Source organism: Phasianus colchicus, chromosome 29, assembly GCF_987193195.1.
Source record: "Phasianus colchicus chromosome 29, bPhaCol1.hap1.1, whole genome shotgun sequence".
In the NCBI taxonomy this organism is placed as follows: Eukaryota; Metazoa; Chordata; class Aves; order Galliformes; family Phasianidae; genus Phasianus; species Phasianus colchicus.
In genome coordinates this window covers 3,718,833-3,741,237 of record NC_143464.1, presented here as the reverse complement: position 1 = coordinate 3,741,237, position 22,405 = coordinate 3,718,833, and the positions used below count along the sequence as shown (strand labels likewise).

Sequence of the window (22,405 nt, the reverse complement as noted above, 5' to 3'; positions counted from 1 at the left end):
TAACACACACCCCCCCCAATTAACACAACCCCCCCCAATTAACACACACCCCCCCCATAGGGACCCCCAATGAACTGGACCCCCCCCCCCCAGGGACCCCCAATTAACTGGACCCCCCTTACCCCCCCATAGGGACCCCCAATGAACTGGACCCCCTCAATTAACACGACCCCCCCCCAATTAACACGACCCCCCCCAATTAACACCCCCCCCCCCAATTAACACGACCCCCCCCCATAGGGACCCCCAATGAACTGGACCCCCCAATTAACATGACCCCCCCCCAATTAACACGACCCCCCCCCAATTAACACGACCCCCCTCCCCCCCCCATAGGAACCCCCAATGAACTGGACCCCCCAATTAACACGACCCCCCCCCCCCAATTAACACGACCCCCCTCCCCCCCCCATAGGAACCCCCAATGAACTGGACCCCCCAATTAACACACACCCCCCCCATAGGGACCCCCAATGAACTGGACCCCCCCCCCCAGGGACCCCCAATTAACTAGACCCCTCTTACCCCCCACATTGGGACCCCCAATGAACTGGACCCCCCAATTAACACCCCCCCCCCAATTAACAACCCCCCCCCCCATAGGGACCCCCAATTAACACGACCCCCCTCCCCCCCCCATAGGGACCCCCAATTAACTGGACCCCCCCCCCCAGGGACCCCCAATTAAGTAGACCCCCCTTACCCCCCCATAGGGACCCCCAATGAACTGGACCCCCTCAATTAACACGACCCCCCCCCAATTAACACGACCCCCCCCAATTAACACCCCCCCCCCCCAATTAACACGACCCCCCCCAATTAACACCCCCCCCCCCCATAGGGACCCCCAATGAACAGGACCCCCTCAATTAACACGACCCCCCCCCCCCAATTAACACCCCCCCCCCCCAATTAACACGCCCCCCCCCCATAGGGACCCCCAATGAACTGGACCCCCCAATTAACATGACCCCCCCCCAATTAACACGACCCCCCCCCAATTAACACGACCCCCCTCCCCCCCCCATAGGAACCCCCAATGAACTGGACCCCCCAATTAACACACACCCCCCCCAATTAACACGACCCCCCCCCCCCAATTAACACGACCCCCCCCAATTAACACACACGCCCCCCATAGGGACCCCCAATGAACTGGACCCCCCCCCCCCCAGGGACCCCCAATTAACTAGACCCCTCTTACCCCCCCCATTGGGACCCCCAATGAACTGGACCCCCCAATTAACACCCCCCCCCCCCAATAAACACGACCCCCCCCCAATTAACACGCCCCCCCCCCCCCATAGGGACCCCCAATGAACTGGACCCCCCAATTAACACACCCCCCCCCCAATTAACACGACCCCCCCCCCAATTAACACACACGCCCCCCCCCCCATAGGGACCCCCAATGAACTGGACCCCCTCAATTAACACGACCCCCCCCCAATTAACATGCCCCCCCCCCCCCCCATAGGGACCCCCAATGAACTGGACCCCCCAATTAACACCCCCCCCCGCCAATTAACACGACCCCCCCCAATTAACACGCCCCCCCCCCCCATAGGGACCCCCAATTAACACGACCCCCCTCCCCCCCCATAGGGACCCCCAATTAACTGGATCCCCTCAATTAACACGACCCCCCCCAATTAACACCCCCCCCCCCATAGGGACCCCCAATGAACTGGACCCCCCAATTAACACCCCCCCCCCCCCCCAATTAACACGACCCCCCCCAATTAACACCCCCCCCCCCCCATAGGGACCCCCAATGAACTGGGCCCCCCCCCCCAGAGACCCCCAATTAACTGGACCCCCCTTACCCCCCCCATAGGGACCCCCAATGAACTGGACCCCCCAATTAACACCCCCCCCCGCCAATTAACACGACCCCCCCCAATTAACACGACCCCCCCCAATTAACACGCCCCCCCCCCCCATAGGGACCCCCAATTAACACGACCCCCCTCCCCCCCCATAGGGACCCCCAATGAACTGGACTCCCCTTACTCCCCCCATAGGGACCCCCAATTAACACCCCCCCCCCCCCCAATTAACACCCCCCCCCCCATAGGGACCCCCAATGAACTGGACCCCCCAATTAACACCCCCCCCCCCCAATTAACACGACCCCCCCCAATTAACCTCCCCCCCCCCATAGGGACCCCCAATGAACTGGACTCCCCTTACTCCCCCCATAGGGACCCCCAATTAACACCCCCCCCCCCCCAATTTACACGACCCCCCCCAATTAACACGCCCCCCCCCCCCCATAGGGACCCCCAATTAACACGACCCCCCTCCCCCCCCATAGGGACCCCCAATGAACTGGACCCCCTCAATTAACACGACCCCCCCCCCAATTAACACCCCTCCCCCCATAGGGACCCCCAATGAACTGGACCTCCCAATTAACACGACCCCCCCCCAATTAACACCCCCCCCCCCCCATAGGGACCCCCAATGAACTGGACTCCCCTTACTCCCCCCATAGGGACCCCCAATTAACACCCCCCCCCCCATAGGGACCCCCAATGAACTGGACTCCCCTTACTCCCCCCATAGGGACCCCCAATTAACACCCCCCCCCCCCCAATTAACACGACCCCCCCCAATTAACACCCCCCCCCCCATAGGGACCCCCAATGAACTGGACTCCCCTTACTCCCCCCATAGGGACCCCCAATTAACACCCCCCCCCCCCCCAATTAACACGACCCCCCCCCCAATTAACACCCTCCCCCCATAGGGACCCCCAATTAACACCCCCCCCCCAATTAACACCCCTCCCCCCATAGGGACCCCCAATTAACACCCCCCCCCCCCCAATTAACACGACCCCCCCCCAATTAACACCCCTCCCCCCATAGGGACCCCCAATTAACACCCCCCCCCCCAATTAACACGACCCCCCCCAATTAACCTCCCCCCCCCCCCATAGGGACCCCCAATTAACACGACCCCCCTTACCCCCCCCATAGGGACCCCCAATGAACTGGACCCCCTCAATTAACACGACCCCCCCCCAATTAACAACCCCCCCCCCCCATAGGGACCCCCGCTTTGTGGATCGCGCCCTGCGCCTGCCCGGCACGCAGCCGCTGGAGGTGCTGGAAGCCCTGCAGAGGGCGCTGCGCTCCGACCGACCCCACAGCTGGGCCGACTGCGTGGCCTGGGCCTGTCGCCATTGGCACCGGCAGTACTGCAACAACATCCGGCAGCTGCTGCACAACTTCCCGCCGGGGCAGGTGGGGGGGTCGGGGGCAGTGGGGGGGTCGGGGGCAATGGGGGGTTTGGGGGTAATCGGGGGGTTGGGGGCAATCGGGGCGTTGGGGGCGTTGGGGTCAATGGGGGCATTGGGGTCAATGGGGGCATTGGCATCAATGCGGACAATGGGGGCGTTGAGGTCAATGGGGGCAATGGGGTCAATGGGAGCATTGGGGGCAATGGGGGCTTTGGGGGTGTTGGGGTCAATGGGAGCATTGGGGTCAATGGGGACAATGGGGAGGTTGGGGGCGTTGGGGGCAGTGGGGTCAATGGGGGCATTGAGGTCAATGGGGGCTTTGGGGTCATTGGGGGCATTGGGGTCAATGGGGGCAATGGGGCTGTTGGGGGCAATGGGGGGGTTGGGGTCAATGGGGACATTGGGGACAATGGGGACAATGGGGGGGTTGGGGGTGTTGGGGGCAATGTGGTCAATGGGGACATTGGGGTCAATGGAGGCATTGGGGTCAATGGAGGCATTGGGGTCAGTGGGGACAATGGGGGCATTGGGGTCAATGGGGTCAATGGAGGCAATGGGGACAATGGGGCCATTGGGGGCAATTGGGACGTTGGGGGCGTTGGGGTCAATGGGGGCGTTGGGGTCAATGGGGGCATTGGGGTCAATGGGGGCAATGGGGGGGTTGGGGGCATTGGGGTCAATGGGGGCAATGGGGGTATTGGGGGCAATTGGGACGTTGGGGGTGTTGGGGTCATTGGGGGCATTGGGGTCATTGGGGGCATTGGGGTCAGTGGGGACATTGGGGTCAATGGAGGCATTGGGGTCAATGGGGACATTGGGGTCAATGGGGACATTGGGGTCAATGGGGTCATTTGGGGCATTGGGGTCAGTGGGAGCATTGGGGTCAATGGGGGCATTGGGGTCAATGGGGGCATTGAGATCAATGCGGTCAATGGGGACATCGGGGTCAATGGGGACAATGGGGGCATTGGGGTCAGTGGGGACAATGGGGTCAATGGAGGCATTGGGGTCAATGGGAACATTGGGGTCATTGGGGGCATTGGGGTCATTGGGGGCATTGGGGTCAATGGGGACAATGGGGGGCTTGGGGGCAGTGGGGGGGTTGAGGGTGTTGGAGTCAATGGGGGCATTGGGGTCAATGGGGGTGTTGGGGGCAATGGGGGGGTTGGGGGTAATCGGGGCGTTGGGGGTGTTGGGGTCATTGGGGGCATTGGGGTCAACGGGGGCATTGGCATCAATGCGGACAATGGGGGCGTTGAGGTCAATGGGGGCAATGGGGCTGTTGGGGGCAATGGGGGGGTTGGGGTCAATGGGGACATTGGGGTCAATGGGGACAATGGGGGCATTGGGGTCAATGGGGACAATGGGGGCATTGGGGACAATGGGGGCATTGGGGTCAATGGGGACAATGGGGGCATTGGGGGCAATTGGGGTGTTGGGGATGTTGGGGTCAATTGGGGCATTGGGGTCAATGGGAGCATTGGGGTCAATGGGGACATTGGGGCTGTTGGGGGCAATAGGGGGGTCGGGGGCAATGGGGGGGTCAGGGGTAATGGGGGGGTTGGGGGTAATCGGGGGGTTGGGGGCAATCGGGGCATTGGGGGTGTTGGGGTCAATGGGGGCGTTGGGGTCAATGGGGGCATTGGGGTCAATGGGGACATTGGGGTTAATAGGGGCATTGGGGTCAATGGGGGCATTGGGGCTGTTGGGGGCAATAGTGGGGTCGGGGGTAATTGGGGGCTTGGGGGTAATCGGGGCGTTGGGGTCAATGGAGGCATTGGGGTCAATGGGAGCATTGGGGTCAATGGGGACAATGGGCTTGGGGGCAGTGGGGGGGTTGAGGGTATTGGGGTCAATGGGGGCTTTGGGGTCAACAGGGGCATTGGGGCTGTTGGGGACAATGGGGGGGTTGGGGTCAATGGGGGGTTGGGGGCAATCGGGGCGTTGGGGGTGTTGGGGTCATTGGGGGCATTGGGGTCAATGGGGGCATTGGGGTCAGTGGGGACAATGGGGGGGTTGGGGCCGTTGGGGGCAATGGGGTCAATGGGGGCATTGGGGTCAATGGGGTCATTGGGGTCATTGGGGTCATTGCGGTCAATGGGGACAATGGGGGGGTTGGGGGCATTGGGGCTGTTGGGGGCAATAGGGGGGTCGGGGGCAATGGGGGGGTTGGGGGTAATGGGGGGGTCGGGGGTAATCGGGGGGTTGGGGGCAATCGGGGGGTTGGGGGTGTTGGGGTCAATGGGGGCATTGGGGTCAACGGGGACAATGGGGAGGTTGGGGGCGTTGGGGGCATTGGGGTCAATGGGGGCATTGGCATCAATGTGGACAATGGGGGCGTTGAGGTCAATGGGGTCAATGGAGGCATTGGGGTCAATGGGGACAATGGGGGCATTGGGATCAATGGGGACAATGGGGGCATTGGGGTCAATGGGGGCAATGGGGGCATTGGGGTCAATGGGGGCAATGGGGGCATTGGGGCTGTTGGGGGCAATGGGGGGGTTGGGGTCAATGGGGGGGTTGGGGTCAATGGAGGCATTGGGGTTAATAGGGGCATTGGGGTCAATGGGGGCATTGGGGTCAATGGGAGCATTGGGGTCAATGGGGGCATTGGGGTCAATGGGGGCATTGGGGCTGTTGGGGGCAATGGGGTCAATGGGGACAATGGGGGGGTCAGGGGCAATGGGGGCGTTGGGGGCAATTGGGGTCATTGGGGTCAATGGGGTCAACAGGGACATTGGGGTCAATGGGGACAATGGGGTCATTGGGATCAATGGGGCAACTGGGGGTATTGGAGCACCCTGTGACCCCTGACCCCGTGACCCCTGACCCCCGCAGAAGACGAATTCGGGGACGTTGTTCTGGTCGGGGCCGAAGCGCTGCCCCCATCCGCTGACCTTCGACCCCGAGAACGTGAGTGGGGTCCTGCAGCACCCCATAACCCCCATTGGCGACCCCATAACCCAACCCTGACCCCATACCCCAACCCTGACCCCATAACCCCCATCAACAACCCCATAACCCCCATTGGCGACCCCATAACCCAACCCTGACCCCATAACCCCCATTGGCGACCCCATAACCCCCCCTGACCCCATAACCCAACCCTGACCCCATAACCCCCATGGGCGACCCCATAACCCAACCCTGACCCCATAACCCCCATTGGCGACCCCATAACCCAACCCTGACCCCATAACCCCCCCTGACCCCATAACCCAACCCTGACCCCATAACCCCCATTGGCGACCCCATAACCCCCCCTGACCCCATAACCCAACCCTGACGCCATAACCCCCATTGGCGACCCCATAACCCAACCCTGACCCCATAACCCCCATGGGTGACCCCATAACCCAACCCTGACCCCATAACCCCCATTGGCGACCCCATAACCCAACCCTGACCCCATAACCCCCATGGGTGACCCCATAACCCAACCCTGACCCCATAACCCCCATTGGCGACCCCATAACCCCCCCTGACCCCATAACCCCCATGGGTGACCCCATAACCCCCCCCTCACCCCATAACCCCCATCAACAACCCCATAACCCCCATTGGCGACCCCATAACCCAACCCTGACCCCATAACCCCCATGGGTGACCCCATAACCCAACCCTGACCCCATAACCCCCATTGGCGACCCCATAACCCAACCCTGACCCCAAAACCCCCATGGGTGACCCCATAACCCCCCCCTCACCCCATAACCCCCATCAACAACCCCATAACCCCCATTGGCGACCCCATAACCCAACCCTGACCCCATAACCCCCATTGGCGACCCCATAACCCAACCCTGACCCCATAACCCAACCCTGACCCCATAACCCCCATTGGCGACCCCATAACCCAATCCTGACCCCATAACCCCCATCGGTGACCCCATAACCCCCCTGGTGACCCCATAACGCCCCCCGACCCCATAACCCCCCTGATGACCCCATAACCCCTCTAATGACCCCATAAGGCTCCCTACAACCCCATAACCCAGCCTGTGACCCCATAACCCCTCTTATGACCCCATAACCCACCCCATAACCCCATAGTTGACCCCATAACCCCTCTTCTGACCCCATAGCCCCTCTTCTGACCCCATAACCCCTCTTAAGACCCCATAAGGCTCCCTATGACCCCATAACCCAGCCTATGACCCCATAACCCCCCCTGTGACCCCACAGCCGACCCCATAACCCCCCTTGTGACCCCATAGACGACCCCACAACCCCCCTAACAACCCTGTAACCCCCTTCTGACCCCATAACCCCTCTTATGACCCCATAAGGCTCCCTACGACCCCATAACCCAGCCTGTGACCCCATAACCCCTCTTATGACCCCATAACCCACCCCATAACCCCATAGTTGACCCCATAACCCCATAGCTTACCCCATAACCCCCCTGATGACCCCATAACCCCCCCTATGACCCCGTCACCCCTCTTCTGACCCCATAACCCCCCCTGTGACCCCACAGCCGACCCCATAACCCCCCTGATTACTCCATAACCCCTCTTATGACCCCATAAGGCTCCCTACGACCCCATAACCCAGCCTGTGACCCCATAACCCCTCTTATGACCCCATAACCCACCCCATAACCCCGTAGTTGACCCCATAACCCCCCTGATGACCCCATAACCCCTCTTATGGCCCCATAACCCCTCTTATGACCCCATAAGGCTCCCTAAGACCCCATAACCCAGCCTGTGACCCCATAGCCCCTCTTCTGACCCCATAACCCCTCTTATGACCCCATAAGGCTCCCTACGACCCCATAACCCCTCTTCTGACCCCATAGCCCCTCTTCTGACCCCATAACCCCTCTTAAGACCCCATAAGGCTCCCTAAGACCCCATAACCCAGCCTGTGACCCCATAGCCCCTCTTCTGACCCCATAACCCCCCCTATGACCCCATAACCCCCCCTGTGACCCCACAGCCGACCCCATAACCCCCCTTGTGACCCCACAACCCCCGTTGCAGCCCCTGCACCTGGACTACGTGATGGCTGCCGCCAACCTGTTTGCTCAGAGTTATGGGATCGAAGGCTCTCGGGATCGAGGCGCCGTCACCGAAATCCTGCGCCACGTCCGCGTCCCCCCCTTCGCCCCCAAAGCCGGCGTCCGCATCCACGTCTCGGATCAGGAGCTGCAGAGTGCTGCTGCCACCCTGGGTGGGGGTTATGGGGTCGTTAGGGGGGGGTTATGGGGTCAGAAGAGGGGTTATGGGGTCAGAAATGGGGTTATGGGGTCGTTAGGGGGGGTTATGGGGTCATAGGGGTTATGGGGTCGGCAATGGGGGCGATGGGGATCCACGTCTCGGATCAGGAGCTGCAGAGTGCTGCTGCCACCCTGGGTGGGGGTTATGGGGTCGTTAGGGGGGGTTATGGGGTCAGAAATGGGGTTATGGGGTCAGAAGAGGGGTTATGGGGTCGTTAGGGGGCATTTGAGGTCATTGGGATGGGGATTTGGGGGGCTTAGGGGTCATCAGGGGGGTTTTGGGGTTGTCAGAGGGAGCTGTGGTGGGATATGGGGTCATCAGGGGAGTTGTGGGGTCATCAGGGGGGCTGTGGGGTGGCTTATGGGGTCCTAAGTGGGTTTATGGGGTCAGAAGAGGGGTTATGGGGTCAATAGAGGGGTTATGGGGTCGTTAGAGGGGGATTTTGGAGGCTATGTGGTCATCAGAGGGGGCTGTGGAGGGATATGGGGTCATCAGGGGGGTTATGGGGTGGGTTATGGGGTCGTTAGGGGGGGTTATGGGGTCAGAAATGGGGTTATGGGGTCAGAAGAGGGGTTATGGGGTCGTTAGGGGGGGTTATGGGGTCAGAAATGGGGTTATGGGGTCGTTAGGGGGGTTATGGGGTCATAAGAGGGGGATTTGGGGGCCTATGGGGTTGTCAGAGGGAGCTGTGGTGGGATATGGGGAGGGTTATGGGGTCATCAGGGGGGTTATAGGGTGGGTTATGGGGTCATAGGGGGGGTTATGGGGTCAGAAATGGGGTTATGGGGTCAGAAATGGGGTTATGGGGTCAGAAATGGGGTTATGGGGTCATTAGAGGGGGATTTGGGGGCCTTTGGGGTCGTCAGAGGGAGCTGTGGTGGGATATGGGGAGGGTTATGGGGTCAGCAGGGGGGTTATGGGGTCAGAAGAGGGGTTATGGGGTCAGAAGAGGGGTTATGGGGTCAGAAATGGGGTTATGGGGTCATTAGAGGGGGATTTCGGAGGCTATGGGGTCATCAGAGGGGGCTATGGAGGGATATGGGGTCATCAGGGGGATTATGGGGTGGGTTATGGGGTCAGAAGAGGGGTTATGGGGTCGTTAGGGGGGTTATGGGGTCATAGGGGTTATGGGGTCGGCAATGGGGGCGATGTGGATCCACGTCTCGGATCAGGAGCTGCAGAGTGCTGCTGCCACCCTGGGTGGGGGTTATGGGGTCGTTAGGGGGGGTTATGGGGTCAGAAAAGGGGTTATGGGGTCAGAAATGAGGTTACGGGGTCGTTAGGGGGGTTATGGGGTCATAAGAGGGGGATTTGGGGGCCTATGGGGTCGTCAGAGGGAGCTGTGGTGGGATATGGGGTCATCAGGGGGGTTATGGGGTGGGTTATGGGGTTGTAGGGGGGGTTATGGGGTCAGAAGAGGGGTTATGGGGTCGTTAGGGGGGTTATGGGGTCAGAAGAGGGGTTATGGGGTCGTTAGGGGGCATTTGAGGTCATTGGGATGGGGATTTGGGGGGCTTAGGGGTCATCAGGGGGGTTATGGGGTTGTCAGAGGGAGCTGTGGTGGGATATGGGGTCATCAGGGGAGTTATGGGGTCATCAGGGGGGTTATGGGGTGGGTTATGGGGTTTTAGGGGGGGTTATGGGGTCAGAAGAGGGGTTATGGGGTCAATAGAGGGGTTATGGGGTCGTTAGAGGGGGATTTTGGAGGCTATGTGGTCATCAGAGGGGGCTGTGGAGGGATATGGGGTCATCAGGGGGGTTATGGGGTGGGTTATGGGGTCATAGGGGGGGTTATGGGGTCAGAAGTTGGGTTATGGGGTCGTTAGGGGTGGTTATGGGGTCAGAAATGGGGTTATGGGGTCAGAAATGGGGTTATGGGGTCGTTAGGGGGGTTATGGGGTCATAAGAGGGGGATTTGGGGGCCTATGGGGTCGTCAGAGGGAGCTGTGGTGGGATATGGGGAGGGTTATGGGGTCATCAGGGGGGTTATGGGGTGGGTTATGGGGTCATAGGGGGGGTTATGGGGTCAGAAGAGGGGTTATGGGGTCAGAAATGGGGTTATGGGGTCATAAGAGGGGTTATGGGGTCATAAGAGGGGGATTTCGGAGGCTATGGGGTCATCAGAGGGGGCTATGGAGGGATATGGGGTCATCAGGGGGGTTATGGGGTGTGTTATGGGGTCAGAAGAGGGGTTATGGGGTCAGAAGAGGGGTTATGGGGTGAGAAATGGGGTTATGGGGTCATAGGGGTTATGGGGTCGGCAATGGGGCCGATGGGGATCCACGTCTCGGATCAGGAGCTGCAGAGTGCTGCTGCCACCCTGGGTGGGGGTTATGGGGTCGTTAGGGGGGGTTATGGGGTCAGAAATGGGGTTATGGGGTCAGAAGAGGGGTTATGGGGTCAGAAATGGGGTTATGGGGTCGTTAGGGGGCATTTGAGGTCATTGGGATGGGGCTTTGGGGGCCTATGGGGTCATCAGAGGGAGCTGTGGTGGGATATGGGGTCATCAGGGGAGTTATGGGGTCATCAGGGGGGCTATAGGGTGGCTTATGGGGTTCTAAGTGGGGTTATGGGGTCAGAAGAGGGGTTATGGGGTCAATAGAGGGGTTATGGGGTCGTTAGAGGGGGATTTTGGAGGCTATGGGGTCGTCAGAGGGGGCTGTGGAGGGTTATGGGGTCATCAGGGGGGTTATGGGGTGGGTTATGGGGTCATAGGGGGGGTTATGAGGTCAGAAATGGGGTTATGGGGTCAGAAATGGGGTTATGGGGTTGTTAGGGGGGTTATGGGGTCAAAAGAGGGGGATTTGAGAGGCTATGGGGTCATAAGAGGGGGCTGTGGAGGGATATGGGGTCATCAGGGGGGTTATGGGGTGTGTTATGGGGTCAGAAGAGGGGTTATGGGGTCAGAAGTTGGGTTATGGGGTCGTTAGGGGGTCGTTAGGGGGGGTTATGGGGTCAGAAATGGGGTTATGGGGTCGTTAGGGGAGTTATGGGGTCATAAGAGGGGGATTTGGGGGCCTATGGGGTCGTCAGAGGGAGCTGTGGTGGGATATGGGGAGGGTTATGGGGTCACCAGGGGGGTTATGGGGTGGGTTATGGGGTCATAGGGGGGTTATGGGGTCAGAAGAGGGGTTATGGGGTCAGAAAAGGGGTTATGGGGTCGTTAGGGAGGTTATGGGGTCAGAAATGGGGTTATGGGGTCGTTAGGGGGCATTTGAGGTCATTGGGATGGGGATTTGGGGGGCTTAGGGGTCATCAGAGGGAGCTGTGGTGGGTTATGGGGTCATCAGGGGGGCTGTGGGGTGGCTTATGGGGTCCTAAGTGGGGTTATGGGGTCCTAAGTGGGTTTATGGGGTCAGAAGAGGGGTTATGGGGTCATTAGAGGGGGATTTGGGAGGCTATGGGGTCGTCAGGGGGGGCTGCGGAGGGATATGGGGTCATCAGCGGTTATGGGGTGGATCTATGGGGTGACCACTAGGGGGCTCTGTGGGGTGGATCTCTGGGGTGACCGCTAGGGGGCGCTATGGGGTGGATCTATGGTGTCATTTCTATGGGGCGCTGTGGGGCAGATCTATGGGGTGACCGCTAGGGGGCGCTATGGGGTCAGTGTTATGGGGCGCTATGGGGCAGATCTATGGGGTGACCACTAGGGGGCGTTATGGGGCGGATCTATGGGGTCAGTGCTATGGGGCGCTATGGGGCAGAGCTATGGGGTGACCGCTAGGGGGCGATGTGGGGTGGATCTATGGGGTCAGTGCTATGGGGTGTTATGGGGTGGATCTATGGGGTGACCGCTAGGGGGCGCTGTGGGGTGGATCTATGGGGTCAGTGTTATGGGGCGCTATGGGGCAGAGCTATGGGGTGACCGCTAGGGGGCGCTGTGGGGTGGATCTATGGGGTCAGTGCTATGGGGCGCTATGGGGCAGAGCTATGGGGTGACCGCTAGGGGGCGCTGTGGGGTGGATCTATGGGGTCAGTGCTATGGGGCGCTATGGGGCAGAGCTATGGGGTGACCGCTAGGGGGCGCTATGGGGCAGAGCTATGGGGTGGCCGCTAGGGGGCGCTGTGGGGTGAATCTGTGGGGTCAGTGCTATGGGGCGGATGTATGGGGTCAGTGCTATGGGGCGCTATGGGGCAGATCTCTGGGGTGACCACTAGGAGGCGCTATGGGGCGGATCTATGGGGTGACCACTAGGGGGCGCTGTGGGGTGGATCTATGGGGTCAGTGTTATGGGGCGCTATGGGGCAGAGCTATGGGGTGACCACTAGGGGGCGCTGTGGGTTGGATCTATGGGGTGACCACTAAAGGGCGCTATGGGGTGGATCTATGGGGTGACCGCTAGGGGGCGCTGTGTGGCGGAATCTATGGGATGACCGCTAGGGGGCGCTATGGGGCAGATCTATGGGGTGACCACTAGGGGGCGCTGTGGGGTGGATCTATGGGGTGACCACTAGGGAGCGCTATGGGGCAGAGCTATGGGGTGGCCGCTAGGGGGCGCTGTGGGGTGAATCTGTGGGGTCAGTGCTATGGGGCGGATGTATGGGGTCAGTGCTATGGGGCGCTATGGGGCAGATCTCTGGGATGACCACTAGGGGGCGCTGTGGGGTGGATCTATGGGGTTGCCGCTATGGGGTGAATCTATGGGGTGACCACTAGGGGCTGCTATGGGGTGGATCTATAGGGTCAGTGCTATGGAGCGCTATGGGGCAGATCTATGGGGCGACCACTAGGGGGCGCTGTGGGGTGGATCTATGGGGTCAGGGTTATGGGGCGCTATGGGGCAGAGCTATGGGGTGACCGCTAGGGGGTGCTGTGGGGTGGATCTCTGGGGTGACCGCTAGGGGGCGCTATGGGGCAGATCTATGGGGTGACCACTAGGGGGCGCTGTTTGGCGGAATCTATGGGGTGACCACTAGGGGGTGCTATGGGGTGGATCTATGGGGTGACCGCTAGGGGGCGCTATGGGGCAGAGCTATGGGGTGACCACTAGGGAGCGCTATGGGGCAGAGCTATGGGGTGGCCGCTAGGGGGCGCTGTGGGGTGAATCTGTGGGGTCAGTGCTATGGGGCGGATGTATGGGGTCAGTGCTATGGGGCGCTATGGGGCAGATCTATGGGGTGACCACTAGGGGGCTCTGTGGGGTGGATCTATGGGGTGACCGCTAGGGGGCGCTGTGGGGTGGATCTATGGGGTGACCGCTAGGTGGCGCTGTGGGGTGGATCTCTGGGGTGACCACTAGGGGGCGCTGTGGGGCGGAGGTTCGGAAGCGGCGCAATGGGGTCGTTGTGTAGGGTCGGTGTGTGGGGTGCGCGCTATGGGGCGGCCCTATAGCTGACGGTTCCGCCCCACAGACGACGGGCGCCTGGAGGAGCTGCGCGCCGCGCTGCCCAACCCCGAGGAGCTGCCGGGTTTCCGGATGTTCCCCATTGAGTTCGAGAAGGTGAGCGGCCCTACAAGCACTGCGCCCCATAAGTGCCACCCCATAAGTGCCGCCCCATAAGCGCCGCCCCATAAGCGCCGCCCCATAGCGCCCCGTATCCCTCCGTGTCGCCCCATAGCGCCCCATAGCGCCCCACATCCCCCCTATGAGCCCGGAATCCTGTATCACCCCATACAACCCCACACGACCCCATAACCCCACACGACCCCATAACCCCACGCGACCCCATAACGACCCCATGTGACCCTATAACCACACACGACCCCATAACCCCACATGACCCCATAACCCCCCATGACCCCAAAGCCCCGTCTGACCCCATAACAGCCCCGTATGACCCCATAACCACCCACGACCCCATAACCTCATCCGACCCCATAACGACCCCATTTCACCCCATAACCCCACACGACCCCATAATGACCCCATCTGACCCCATAACCCCTGTGACCCCATAACCCCTCTGACCCCATAACAACCCCACACGACCCCATAACCCCAGTTGACCTCATAACTCCCCATTCCCCCCGTGACCCCATAACTCCCTCCGACCCCATAACGACCCCATACGACCCCATAACCCCATTTGATCCCATAACCCCACACGACCCCATAACCCCCCATTCCTCCCCATGACCCCATAACCCCATCCGACCCCATAACGACCCCATAACCCCGTCCAACCCCACAACCCCCCCTTCCCCCCTGTGACCCCATAACCCCGTCTCACCCCATAAGGACCCCATGACCCCATAACCCCATCTGACCCCATAAGGACCCCATTTGACCCCATAACCCCACATGACCCCATAACCCCCCATTCCCCCCCGTGACCCCAAAACCCCGTCTGACCCCATAACAGCCCCGTATGACCCCATAACCACCCACGACCCCATAACCTCATCCGACCCCATAACGACCCCATTTCACCCCATAACCCCATTTGACCCCATAACCCCGTCCAACCCCACAACCCCCCATCACCCCACAACCCCCCCTTCCCCCCGTGACCCCATAACCCCGTCCGACCCCATAAGGACCCCATGACCCCATAACCGCACATGACCCCATAATGACCCTATGCGACCCCATAACCCCATTTGACCCCATAACCCCACACGACCCCACAACCCCCCGTTCCCCCCCGTGACCCCATAACCCCGTCTGACCCCATAACAACCCCATACGACCCCATAACCCCATTTGACCCCATAACCCCACATTCCTCCCCATGACCCCATAACCCCGTGCGACCCCATAAGGACCCCATGACCCCATAACTCCACATGACCCCATAACCCCATTTGACCCCATAACCCCATACGACCCCACAACCCCCCATCACCCCACAACCCCCCCTTCCCCCTGTGACCCCATAACCCCGTCCGACCCCATAACGACCCCATAACCCCATGTGACCCCATTAGGACCCCGTAACCCCATAACCCCGTCCAACCCCACAACCCCCCATCACCCCACAACCCCCCCTTCCCCCCCGTGACCCCATAACCCCGTCTGACCCCATAAGGACCCCATGACCCCATAACCCCACACGACCCCATAACCCCTCTGACCCCATAAGAACCCCATACGACCCCATAACCCCATTTGACCCCATAACCCCACATTCCTCCCCATGACCCCATAACCCCATCTGACCCCATAAGGACCCCATGACCCCATAACCGCACATGACCCCATAATGACCCTATGCGACCCCATAACCCCATTTGACCCCATAACCCCATTTGACCCCACAACCCCACACGACCCCACAACCCCCCCTTCCCCCCCGTGACCCCATAACCCCGTCCGACCCCATAACGACCCCCGTGACCCCATAACCCCCCATCACCCCATAAACCCCCATAACCCCATGACCCCATTACCCCATCTGACCCCATAAGGACCCCATGACCCCATAACCCCATCTGACCCCATAAGGACCCCATTTGACCCCATAACCCCACATGACCCCATAACCCCCCATTCCCCCCCGTGACCCCAAAACCCCGTCTGACCCCATAACAGCCCCGTATGACCCCATAACCACCCACGACCCCATAACCTCATCCGACCCCATAACGACCCCATTTGACCCCATAACCCCATTTGACCCCATAACCCCGTCCAACCCCACAACCCCCCATCACCCCACAACCCCCCCTTCCCCCCCGTGACCCCATAACCCCGTCTGACCCCATAAGAACCCCATACGACCCCATAACCCCATTTGATCCCATAACCCCACATTCCCCCTTGTGACCCCATAACCCCGTCTGACCCCATAAGGACCCCATGACCCCATAACTCCACATGACCCCATAACCCCATTTGACCCCATAACCCCATACGACCCCACAACCCCCCATCACCCCATAACCCCTGTTGCCCCCCGTGACCCCATAACCTTCTCTGACCCCATAACGACCCCATAACTCCATGTGACCCCATAAGGACCCCATGACCCCATAACCGCACATGACCCCATAATGACCCTATGCAACCCCATAATCCCATACGACCCCACAACCCCCCATCACCCCATAACCCCACACTCCCCCCGTGACCCCATAACCCTGTCCTACCCCATAACGACCCCATAACCCCATGTGACCCCATAAGGCCCCCGTGACCCCATAACCCTGTCCTACCCCATAACGACCCCATAACCCCATGTGACCCCATAAGGCCCCCGTGACCCCATAACCCTGTCCTACCCCATAACGACCCCATAACCCCATGTGACCCCATAAGGCCCCCGTGACCCCATAACCCTGTCCTACCCCATAACGACCCCATAACCCCATGTGACCCCATAAGGCCCCCGTAACCCCATAACCCCATCCAACCCCACAACCCCCCATCACCCCACAACCTCCCCTTCCCCCCCGTGACCCCATAACCCCGTCCGACCCCATAAAGCCCCCGTGACCCCATAAAAACCCTACAGGACGACGACTCCAACTTCCACATGGATTTCATTGTGGCCGCCTCCAACCTGCGGGCCGAGAATTATGGGATCGCGCCGGCGGACCGCCACAAGGTCGGCCCTACAAATCCCATATAGGGTTTATGGGGTGGTGTGGGGTCCTATGGGGTCTTATGGGGTCTTATAGGGTCCTGTTGGGTCATAATGTGTTGTTATGGGATCGCGCCGGCGGACCGCCACAAGGTCGGCCCTACAAATCCCATATAGGGTTTATGGGGTGGTGTGGGGTCCTATGGGGTCTTATGGGGTCTTATAGGGTCCTGTTGGGTCATAATGTGTTGTTATGGGATCGCGCCGGCGGACCGCCACAAGGTCGGCCCTACAAATCCCATATAGGGTTTATGGGGTGGTGTGGGGTCCTATGGGGTCTTATGGGGTCTTATAGGGTCCTGTTGGGTCATAATGTGTTGTTATGGGATCGCGCCAGCGGACCGCCACAAGGTTGGCCCTATAAATCCCATATAGGGTGGTGTGGGGTCCTATAGGGTCTTATGGGGTCTTATAGGGTCCTATGGGGTCTTATAGGGTTGTATGGGGTCATATGGGGTCATAATGTGTTGTTCTGGGATCGCGTTGGCGGACTGGCACAAGGTCGGCCCTACAAATCCCATATAGGGTTGTGTGGGGTCCTATAGGGTTATAGGGTCTTATGGGGTCTTATAGGGTGGTGTGGGGTCTTATAGGGTCGTGTTGGGTCATAATGTGTTGTTATGGGATCGCGCCGGCGGACCGCCACAAGGTCGGCCCTACAAATCCCATATAGGGTTGTGTGGGGTCCTATAGGGTCATATGGGGTCTTATAGGGTGGTGTGGGGTCTTATAGGGTCGTGTTGGGTCATAATGTGTTATTATGGGATTGCGCCGGTGGACCGCCACAAGGTCGGCCCTACAAATCCCATATAGGGTTTATGGGGTGCTGTGGGGTCCTATGGGGTCTTATGGGGTCTTATAGGGTCGTGTTCGGTCATATGGGGTCATAATGTGTTGTTATGGGATCGCGCCGGCGGACCGGCACAAGGTCGGCCCTACAAATCCCATATAGGGTTTATGGGGTGCTGTGGGGTCCTATGGGGTCTTATGGGGTCTTATAGGGTCGTGTGGGGTCATATGGGGTCATAAGGTGTTGTTATGGGATCGCGCCATCAGGCCAGCCCTATAAATCCCATATACGGTCATATGCGGTCCTATAGGGTCATATGGGGTCGTGTGGGGTCCTATAGGGTCTTATGGGGTCTTATAGGGTCGTGTGGGGTCATATGGGGTCATAATGTGTGGTTATGGGATCGCGCCGGCAGACCGGCACGAGGTTGGCCCTACAAATCCCATATAGGGTTGTGTGGGGTCCTATAGGGTCTTATGGGGTCTTATAGGGTCGTGTTGGGCCATATGGGGTCATAATGTGTTGTTATGGGATCGCGCCAGCAGACCGCCACAAGGTCGGCCCTACAAATCCCATATAGGGTTTATGGGGTGCTGTGGGGTCCTATGGGGTCTTATGGGGTCTTATAGGGTCGTGTTGGGGTGTTATAGGATCATAATGTGTTGTTATGGGATCGCGCCAGCAGACCGCCACAAGGTCGGCCCTACAAGTCCCATATAGGGTTTATGGGGTGGTGTTGGGTACTATAGGGTCCTATGGGGTCTTATAGGGTCGTGTGGGGTCATATGGGGTCATAAGGTGCTGTTATGGGATCGCGCCATCAGGCCAGCCCTATAAATCCCATATACGGTCATATGCGGTCCTATAGGGTCATATGGGGTCGTGTGGGGTCCTATAGGGTCTTATGGGGTCTTATAGGGTCGTGTGGGGCCATATGGGGTCATAATGTGTTGTTATGGGATCGCGCCGGCGGACCGCCACAAGGTCGGCCCTACAAATCCCATATAGGGTTTATGGGGTGCTGTGGGGTCCTATGGGGTCTTATGGGGTCTTATAGGGTCGTGTGGGGTCATATGGGGTCTTATAGGGTCGTGTGGGGTCATATGGGGTCATAAGGTGTTGTTATGGGATCGCGCCATCAGGCCAGCCCTATAAATCCCATATACGGTCATATGCGGTCCTATAGGGTCATATGGGGTCGTGTGGGGTCTTATAGGGTCCTATGGGGTCTTATAGGGTCGTGTGGGGCCATATGGGGTCATAATGTGTTGTTATGGGATCGCGCCGGCGGACCGCCACAAGGTCGGCCCTACAAATCCCATATAGGGTTTATGGGGTGCTGTGGGGTCCTATAGGGTCTTATGGGGTCTTATAGGGTCGTGTTGGGTCATAATGTGTTGTTATGGGATCGCGCTGGCGGACCGCCACAAGGTCGGCCCTACAAATCCCATATAGGGTCATATGGGGTGGTGTGGGGTCCTATGGGGTCTTATGGGGTCTTATAGGGTCCTGTTGGGTCATAATGTGTTGTTATGGGATCGCGCCAGCGGACCGCCACAAGGTTGGCCCTATAAATCCCATATAGGGTGGTGTGGGGTCCTATAGGGTCTTATGGGGTCTTATAGGGTCCTATGGGGTCTTATAGGGTTGTATGGGGTCATATGGGGTCATAATGTGTTGTTCTGGGATCGCGTTGGCGGACTGGCACAAGGTCGGCCCTACAAATCCCATATAGGGTTGTGTGGGGTCCTATAGGGTTATAGGGTCTTATGGGGTCTTATAGGGTGGTGTGGGGTCTTATAGGGTCGTGTTGGGTCATAATGTGTTGTTATGGGATCGCGCCGGCGGACCGCCACAAGGTCGGCCCTACAAATCCCATATAGGGTTGTGTGGGGTCCTATAGGGTCATATGGGGTCTTATAGGGTGGTGTGGGGTCTTATAGGGTCGTGTTGGGTCATAATGTGTTATTATGGGATTGCGCCGGTGGACCGCCACAAGGTCGGCCCTACAAATCCCATATAGGGTTTATGGGGTGCTGTGGGGTCCTATGGGGTCTTATGGGGTCTTATAGGGTCGTGTTCGGTCATATGGGGTCATAATGTGTTGTTATGGGATCGCGCCGGCGGACCGGCACAAGGTCGGCCCTACAAATCCCATATAGGGTTGTGTGGGGTCCTATAGGGTCATATGGGGTCTTATAGGGTGGTGTGGGGTCTTATAGGGTCGTGTTGGGTCATAATGTGTTATTATGGGATTGCGCCGGTGGACCGCCACAAGGTCGGCCCTACAAATCCCATATAGGGTTTATGGGGTGCTGTGGGGTCCTATGGGGTCTTATGGGGTCTTATAGGGTCGTGTTCGGTCATATGGGGTCATAATGTGTTGTTATGGGATCGCGCCGGCGGACCGGCACAAGGTCGGCCCTACAAATCCCATATAGGGTTGTGTGGGGTCCTATAGGGTCCTATGGGGTCTTATAGGGTTCTATGGGGTCTTATAGGGTTGTGTTGGGTCATAATGTGTTATTATGGGATTGCGCCGGTGGACCGCCACAAGGTCGGCCCTACAAATCCCATATAGGGTTTATGGGGTGGTGTGGGGTCCTATAGGGTCTTGTGGGGTCTTATAGGGTCGTGTGGGGCCATATGGGGTCATAAGGTGTTGTTATGGGATCGCGCTGGCGGACCGCCACAAGGTCGGCCCTACAAATCCCATATAGGGTTGTGTGGGGTCCTATAGGGTCATATGGGGTCGTATAGGGTTGTGTGGGGTCATATGGGGTCATAATGTGTTGTTATGGGATCACGCCAGCAGGCCAGCCCTATAAATCCTATATAGGGTCATATGGGGTGGTGTGGGGTCCTATAGGGTCATATGGGGTCTTATAGGGTCGTATGGGGCCATATAGGGTCATAATGTGTTGTTATGGGATCGCGCCGGCAGACCGGCACGAGGTTGGCCCTACAAATCCCATATAGGGTCGTGTGGGGTCCTATAGGGTCTTATAGGGTCATGTGGGGCCATATGGGGTCATAATGTGTTGTTATGGGATCGCGCCGGCTGACCGCCACAAGGTCGGCCCTACAAATCCCATATAGGGTCGTGTGGGGTCCTATAGGGTCTTATGGGGTCTTATAGGGTCGTGTGGTGTCTTATAGGGTCGTGTTGGGTCATAATGTGTTGTTATGGGATCACACTGTAGGACCGGTACAAGGTCGGCCCTACAAATCCCATATAGGGTCATGTGGGGTCCTATAGGGTCTTATGGGGTGGTGTGGGGTCTTATAGGGTCGTGTGGAGCCATATGGGGTCATAATATGTTATTATGGGATCACGCCAGCAGGCCAGCCCTATAAATCCTATATAGGGTTATATGGGGTGGTGTGGGGTCTTATAGGGTCTTATGGGTTGTTATAGGGTCGTGTGGGGTCATATGGGGTCATAATGTGTTGTTATGGGATCGCACCAGCAGAGCGGCACAAGGTCGGCCCTATAAATCCCATATAGGGTCGTGTGGGGTCCTATAGGGTCCTATGGGGTCTTACAGGGTCGTGTGGGGTCATATGGGGTCATAATGTGTTGTTATGGGATCGCGCTGGCGGACCGCCACAAGGTCGGCCCTACAAATCCCATATAGGGTTTATGGGGTGCTGTGGGGTCCTATGGGGTCTTATAGGGTCGTGTGGGGCCATATGGGGTCATAATGTGTGGTTATGGGATCGCGCCGGCGGACCAGCAAGAGGTCGGCCCTACAAATCCCATATAGGGTCGTGTGGGGTCCTATGGGATCTTATGGGGTCTTATAGGGTTGTGTGGGGTCATATGGGGTCATAATGTGTTGTTATGGGATCGCGCCGGCGGACCGCCACAAGGTCGGCCCTACAAATCCCATATAGGGTTTATGGGGTGCTGTGGGGTCCTATAGGGTCCTGTGGGGTCTTATAGGGTCGTGTGGGGTCATATGGGGTCATAATGTGTGGTTATGGGATCGCGCCGGCAGACCGCCACAAGGTCGGCCCTACAAATCCCATATAGGGTTGTGTGGGGTCCTATAGGGTCTTATGGGGTCTTATAGGGTGGTGTGGGGTCTTATAGGGTCGTGTTGGGTCATAATGTGTTGTTATGGGATCGCGCCGGCGGACCGCCACAAGGTCGGCCCTACAAATCCCATATAGGGTCATGTGGGGTCCTATAGGGTCTTATGGGGTGGTGTGGGGTCTTATAGGGTCGTGTGGGGCCATATGGGGTCATAATGTGTGGTTATGGGATCGCGCCGGCGGACCGCCACAAGGTCGGCCCTACAAATCCCATATAGGGTTTATGGGGTGCTGTGGGGTCCTATGGGGTCTTATGGGGTCTTATAGGGTCGTGTTGGGTCATAATGTGTTGTTATGGGATCGCGCTGGCGGACCGCCACAAGGTCGGCCCTACAAATCCCATATAGGGTTTATGGGGTGCTGTGGGGTCCTATAGGGTCCTGTGGGGTCTTATAGGGTCGTGTGGGGTCATATGGGGTCATAATGTGTGGTTATGGGATCGCGCCGGCAGACCGCCACAAGGTCGGCCCTACAAATCCCATATAGGGTTGTGTGGGGTCCTATAGGGTCTTATGGGGTCTT

General features: G+C 58.9%; 1 protein-coding gene across 1 annotated transcript in view; it reads left to right on the top strand.

Moving 5' to 3' along the window:
- UBA1 (ubiquitin like modifier activating enzyme 1) overlaps positions 1-22,405 on the top strand; it is a 115,220-nt gene that overhangs the window by 75,570 nt on the left and 17,245 nt on the right. The window contains exons 18-22 of the mRNA XM_090126664.1: positions 3,056-3,251; positions 6,086-6,160; positions 8,236-8,425; positions 13,825-13,913; positions 16,867-16,959. Coding sequence (XP_089982790.1) covers positions 3,056-3,251; positions 6,086-6,160; positions 8,236-8,425; positions 13,825-13,913; positions 16,867-16,959 — 643 coding nt within the window. The remainder of the gene's footprint in view (positions 1-3,055; positions 3,252-6,085; positions 6,161-8,235; positions 8,426-13,824; positions 13,914-16,866; positions 16,960-22,405) is intronic.